This window comes from Dipodomys spectabilis, unplaced genomic scaffold (genome assembly GCF_019054845.1).
Source record: "Dipodomys spectabilis isolate Male_0828 unplaced genomic scaffold, ASM1905484v1 ptg000365l, whole genome shotgun sequence".
NCBI lineage: Eukaryota > Metazoa > Chordata > Mammalia > Rodentia > Heteromyidae > Dipodomys > Dipodomys spectabilis.
The window spans coordinates 6,027,945-6,033,944 of record NW_024871042.1 but is presented as its reverse complement, the minus strand read 5'-3'; the positions used below and the strand labels follow the sequence as shown (position 1 = coordinate 6,033,944).

The 6,000-nt window shown below is 44.5% G+C and overlaps 1 protein-coding gene across 2 annotated transcripts in view; it reads left to right on the top strand.

Annotated features, from left to right (window-relative positions):
- Positions 1–4,182: 4,182 nt before the first annotated feature.
- The window catches only part of Ralgapa2 (Ral GTPase activating protein catalytic subunit alpha 2), a 307,510-nt gene continuing 305,692 nt past the window's right edge, over positions 4,183–6,000 (top strand). For both annotated transcript variants that reach the window (XM_042666417.1, XM_042666416.1), the window contains exon 1: positions 4,183–4,428. In XM_042666417.1, the coding sequence (XP_042522351.1) occupies positions 4,323–4,428 (106 nt within the window). In that variant the 5' untranslated portion in view covers positions 4,183–4,322. The remainder of the gene's footprint in view (positions 4,429–6,000) is intronic.

Genomic DNA, 6,000 nt, shown 5'->3' with positions numbered 1-6,000 from the left:
GGGTTTGGGGGTGGGAGGGCTTAAACTTAGGACATGAGCACTGCTCCTTAGCTTTTTTCACTCAGAACTGGCACTCTACCACTTGAACCACAACTACACTTCCAGCTCTGTCTGGTTAATTAGAGATAAGCATTTTATGGACTTTTCTGCCTGGGCTAGCTTTGGAACCTTGGATTAAAGTCTTCTGAGTAGCTAGGATTTCAAGTGAGCCACCAGTATCCATTTCATTGCCATTCTGAACAACCTGATCTAAATTGTTGTTAGGAAAGCTGGATGATTTTCTGGCATGTAATTAAGGAAACAATAATAAAGCCCTGCAGTCTTCCTTGGTTAGAATCTTGAAATCCACATCCTGTTCTAATGGCTTTTTTTCATTATTCTTAACTGGGAAAAGATGTTAAGTAAGTGAGTCCTGCCCCACTTTCCATCTATCTTTTCATCTCACCTAGGGGATCGTTGTGACTTCAACTGGGGGCTTGAACTCAGAGCCCTTGCTTTTGCTTAGCTTTTTTGCTCAAGACTGGCATTCTATAACACCTCCACTTTCATCTTTTTGTAGACAAATTTGAGATAAGAGTATCGAGTATCTTGGATTTTTCTGCCTGGTCTTGTTTTTAACCTCAATCCTCAGATCTCAGTCTTCTGAGTCATTAGGATTACAAGTGTGAGCCACTAGTGCCCAGCTATTAATGTTGGTTTAAAAATTATCAAATGTTTCTGTTAAAAAATAAGCAAATAAATAAACTTTTTTTGGTGCCAGTACTGGGGCTTGAAATAAGGACCTGGGTGTTAAAATGGTATTATTTGCAGTGCTGAGGATTAAACTAAAAGCCTCAAATTTTTGCTTTTAGCTATTTTTTAGATAGGGTCTTGTGTGTTACCTGGCTTTTAACAGCAATCCGCTGTGCCTCCTGATTGATTAACTGTGATTATAGGAATATGCTGTTGCAGATGACCCTCAACCAGAAGTTTAGAAGTTTAAATATGGGGTTGGTGGCATGGCTCAGTTGGTAGAGCAATAGCCAATGAATAAAAGCATCAGGTACCAAGTTCAAGTCCTGGTCTTGGGCCTAAAAGAAACACCAGAAGTATAAATATGTATCACATTCCAATTATATACTTTTAGACAATCAGGCACTATCAAACTTGATCACAACCTGGAGTCTAAAACAAAAGAAATTTATTTACTTCCACTTCTGGAATTCAGAAGTCTAAAATCAAAATGACAGCAGGGTTTCTTTGGAAGGCTCCTTGGGCTCATCTTTTTTCAAAATTGTTTTTAAAAATTAATTATTTATTTATTTCATTTATGGGGTATCAAGGAACTGAACCCAGGGCCTCATGCATGCTTGGCAAGCACTGTACCACTAAGCCACATTCCCAGCCTTATGAATCATCTTTTGAAAAAAGTCTTTTCTTCTCTAATAGTTTTTGGTGGTCTCTTGGTTTGTAGCTACATCATTGCAAACTCTGCCTTGGTCTTTCCTCTTTGCTCCTATGTTTTCTCCTTTCTGTTTCCTGCAAGGACATTTACTATTAGATTTAAGGTGCACCCAGCTAATCCAGGATGATTTATCTTAAGATTCTGTACTTGATTGCGTATTCAAAGACCATTTTGGCCAAATAAAGTCTCCACCACATTTTCTTGGGGATGAAGATAAAGATGTATTTCTTCGAAGGTAGGGAGCCCTATTTAGCCCACTAGATTGGCTACTACAAAAAATTCTGAGAAAACTGAACTTCCACATGTGGTTTCATATTTGTGGAGATATAGCATAGAAGAAAAAGGCAAAGGACAAATAATATGCTTTTACAAATTTTCCTCTATAGGAGTTGTGTCATTTTATACTCCTACCATATATATATATATATATATATATACCTGAGTGTCATTTGATACCTGAATGTCATTTTTTCTTCACTTGTCTAGTTGCTCAGCTTCCTCAACTAAAGCTTTGGAGACTACAAGGCTACATTTTATACATCATTTAACCCATTGATTTAGAGGTATATTATCTCATTGCAGATGCTCAATAAATGTTTGATGATAATAAATGACTATTTTGGAATAAAAATTTTGAATTGTCTAAGATGTGTTTTTTTCAGTCAGTGTATAGAAAGTTATCCTCTTTCAAAGGAATGGGGGAATGCACAACCTACTAACTGTAATAGAGTACATGATAAACTACAGTAACAGACTCTGACCTTTGCCAGGTGCCAGTGGCTCTTATCTATAATCTTAGCTACTCAGGAGGCTGAGATCTGAGAATCAGGGTTTGAAGCCAGCCCAAGCAGGAAAATCCATGAGACTCTTATTGTCAATTAATCACCAAAAATCTGGAACTCAGTGTGTAGCTCCAATGGTAGAGTGTCAGCCTTGAATGAAAAAGCTAAGGGACAGCACTCAGGCCCTGGTTTCAAGCCCCAGTACTGGAACATACACATGTATACACACACACACACACACACACCAAAAACAACAAAACACACAAAATAAACAAAAAACCTCTAAGAAAAATCCATAAATACACTTTCGGAGAGTTTGTGGCCTTGATCTATGATGTTATCTGGGGAATCACTATATAGGGCAGCTTTATCATTATCCTAAGTATGGGGATTACATCTTTTGGTCTGTGAGGTTCATTCCTATTGCTGGAATCTATCAGTTGTCTCGGTTCCTTTATATTGAAGAATAATATTCCATTGTATGAGTATGCTGTTTTGACAACTCTAAAAACACAACTTCTAACAACTGTGAGACATATTTGGTACTGGCTATTAGAACTATTTTTGATTTTTACTCTGAGTTTACTTGAGTACTTGTAGAATCCAGATGTTGTCCTCAGTGATGAGGGTACATGGTAAATTCCTGGCACTTCCCTCAAGTTATGGTTCAACTAGAAGTAAAACAAAACAAAACAAAACAACAACAGCTGGGTTGTCTCAATTTGGAGGAAGAACACGTGATTCTAACCAGCCACTTGATGAAAAATTTGAAATGATGTAAAAAGTTTTGGGATCTCATATGCTAAAAAATAATATTACGGGGCTGGGAAGGTGGCTTGCATACATGAGATCGAGGGTTCGATTCCTCAGCACCACATAGGCAGAAAAAGTCGGAAGTGGCGCTGTGACTCAAGTGATAGAGCACTAGCCTTGAGCTGAGGAGCTGAGGGACAGCACCCAGGCCCAGAGTTCAGGCCCCACAACCGACAAAGGAAATAAATAAATATAATATTATGTTTTTCTTATAGAAAAGCTGTCCATCTTCCATCTCGAAGTGTTGTTCCAGGGAACAGGCACCTATCCGAGAGTTAGGTCCCTCGGGTTCTATTTCTGGTTCTGCTACTGGAGGCTTTGTGGTCTTGCAAAGCACATAGAATGTACCCTTCCTACAAAGCGAGAGCTTGAGGTGCCCTCCGAGGTAGCGTTCTCTGTCCCTCAAGTGCAATTAGGTCCCAGGAACCTAGGGAACTGGCTGGACTCCTCATCGGGGTCTTCTCTTCTGCAAAACTGAGCTATTTTAGTGTGAAATTGGAATCACAATTTTGGCACCTACTTGCTCCCTAATTATGAATCCATAAGCTAAACCTAGAAATACTTTGCATTTTAAACGGCTTGCAATTTTTTTTTACAGAGTTTTTTGTTTTTGTTTGTGTTCCTTTTACACCAGAGGGAAATGGGTTGGGTCCCCAAGGTGAAGGTAGGGCAATAGGCTTAGGACACAGTATGTCCAGATCCTGGAAAGGAGGGCGCAACACCGGACTTCATTTCCCAGGAGCGTTTGCAGCTTACGGCGGGGCGGGACCACGTGCTCATAGCTCCCCCTACCTACTCTTTGCGTGACAAAGACTCGCGAACTTGATTGGAGGGCAGCTTTCATAGTGCATCCCGGGACTTGTAGTCCAGAATACATCTGAGTCAAGCTTCTTTGTGATTCGCGGCTCCGACTCTACGCGCGTCTCCGTTAGGGACGAACAGACCGGCTGGTGTCAGGTGAGGTGGGTCTGACCCTGTGCGCGGCACCGTTCCCGGTGGGGAGCGAGGAGGGAGGTGGGGGCCGGCCTTTATCTCCCGCGGGGCGGGGCCGTCGGTTCCGCGTCGACGCCGTCTTCCTGGCTCCGCCCCTTTGCCGGGCTTGGCCCGCCCCTCCTTCCTGGAGTCACTGCTGAGGCGGCGGCGGCGGCGGCGGTGGCGGCTGCCGGGAGCGGGGCGGCGAGCGGCCAGCACGACTCGCGCGGGTCCAGACCTTATGTGGTGACTCTCGTGCTGCCGTCAGCGCCTCCTGCCCCGCCGGCGGGGCTCGGGCTTCTCGCGGCGGGATGTTCTCCCGAAGGAGCCACGGGGACGTGAAAAAGTCCACCCAGAAGGTGCTGGACCCTAAGAAAGACGTGCTGACCCGCCTGAAGCACCTGCGGGCGCTGCTGGGTGAGGCGCGCGCCCCGGAATCGGGGACACCTGCCGGGGGCGCGGCGGGAGGGGGGCGCTCGTCAGTGACCGGCCCCGAGACCCCGGAGCGGGTGGGGCGCGGTGACCGGGTGGGGGTGCCGGGGCGGGGCATGGGGTGGGCTCCGACCTCCCCTCAGTCCCGGCTGTGGGGACCCCCGGGGCATTGTTCCGGGAAAGCTGCAGCCTGGCCTCCGGCACTGTGCCGCGGTGCCCGAGTGTAAACTTAACTCTGGGTGTGTGTCCGCCTGGTAACCTCGAGGCTAGGCACAGCGGTGACCCCGACTAGCCCCTGTCCTCCCCGGCAAATACACCGAGCCCAAGTGGCAGGCACACTCGAGCGTGCGCGCGCACACCACACACACACACACACACACACACACACACACACACTACCACGCATGCACCCCCCCCCCCCCCCCCCGCACACACACACCGTGAACTGTCACAGCCCCACGTTTTAACATTTTAATATTTGAGGCTGATACCTTAGGTAGATCTGAGAGCCCTAAGTGCTGTCAACTTGAGCTGAAATTGAACTCTCATCTCTCTCATTCTCTCCTATTTAAAATTTTGACTTTTGAATACAAACCCCCTAAATAGACTGATTCTCCAAATTTAGCTGTCAAGCAGTCTTCCTATGCCCCCTTTGAAAATTTAAGTATTAATTTGTTTTTGGCTTTTCTTTCTTTAATTAAAAAATATATGTATTTATTATATATTTACTATATATTATATATTTATCACATATATATACATACACGTATATATATATGTACACACACACATATATATGTATATATAAAATCTTGGTGTGAAGGGAGCTCCTCTGCCTGTTTGGAGGGAGGGGGTTTTTCTTGGGGGTCAGAGAAGCTCTTTGCAGGATGACAACCATGGTTCCATGTTGTCTTTTGTTTTTATGACCTTCTGGGTGGAGGTTCTGCTTGAACACAGGTGGGTCTGGAATTGACCTGTGGTGAAGCTCACCCACTCCTCTTTGGTCTGAAGTACCCACAGGCCTCTAGTTGTCTGTTGCTAGTGATCTTCCCTCCTCTTCCCCTAACTTGCCCTCCTTTTTTCCTTCCCCTCTCCTCCTCTCCTTTCCTCTCCCCTTCCATCTCCTTGCCTCTCTCTTATTCCTTTTTTATCACTTTATCTTTCCCCCTCTTAACTTTTGTTTGGATTGATAATCTGTCTATGGACAGACTTATCTATATGCATTTTGAGGCCAAGAAAAAGTCACCTATGTTTCTTTTCTTTTTTTGGGGGGGGGGGCAGATGGGATATACTTACTGGTGCTGTCCCTTAGTTTTTTCTTCTGAAGGCTGTTTCTCCATTCCTTGATCCTTGGTTAATTGGAGATAAAAGTCTTATGGACTTTCCTGCCTGGGCTAGCTTTGAACCGAGATCCTTAGATCTCAGCCTCCTGAGTAGTTAGGATTACAGTATGAGCCACCAGCACCTTGCTAAATCACTTAATTTTAATGTGGCTATCCCTTGAGAAAATATAGTATATTGATTTTATATATGAGAGTTTAAAATATCTTATTCATG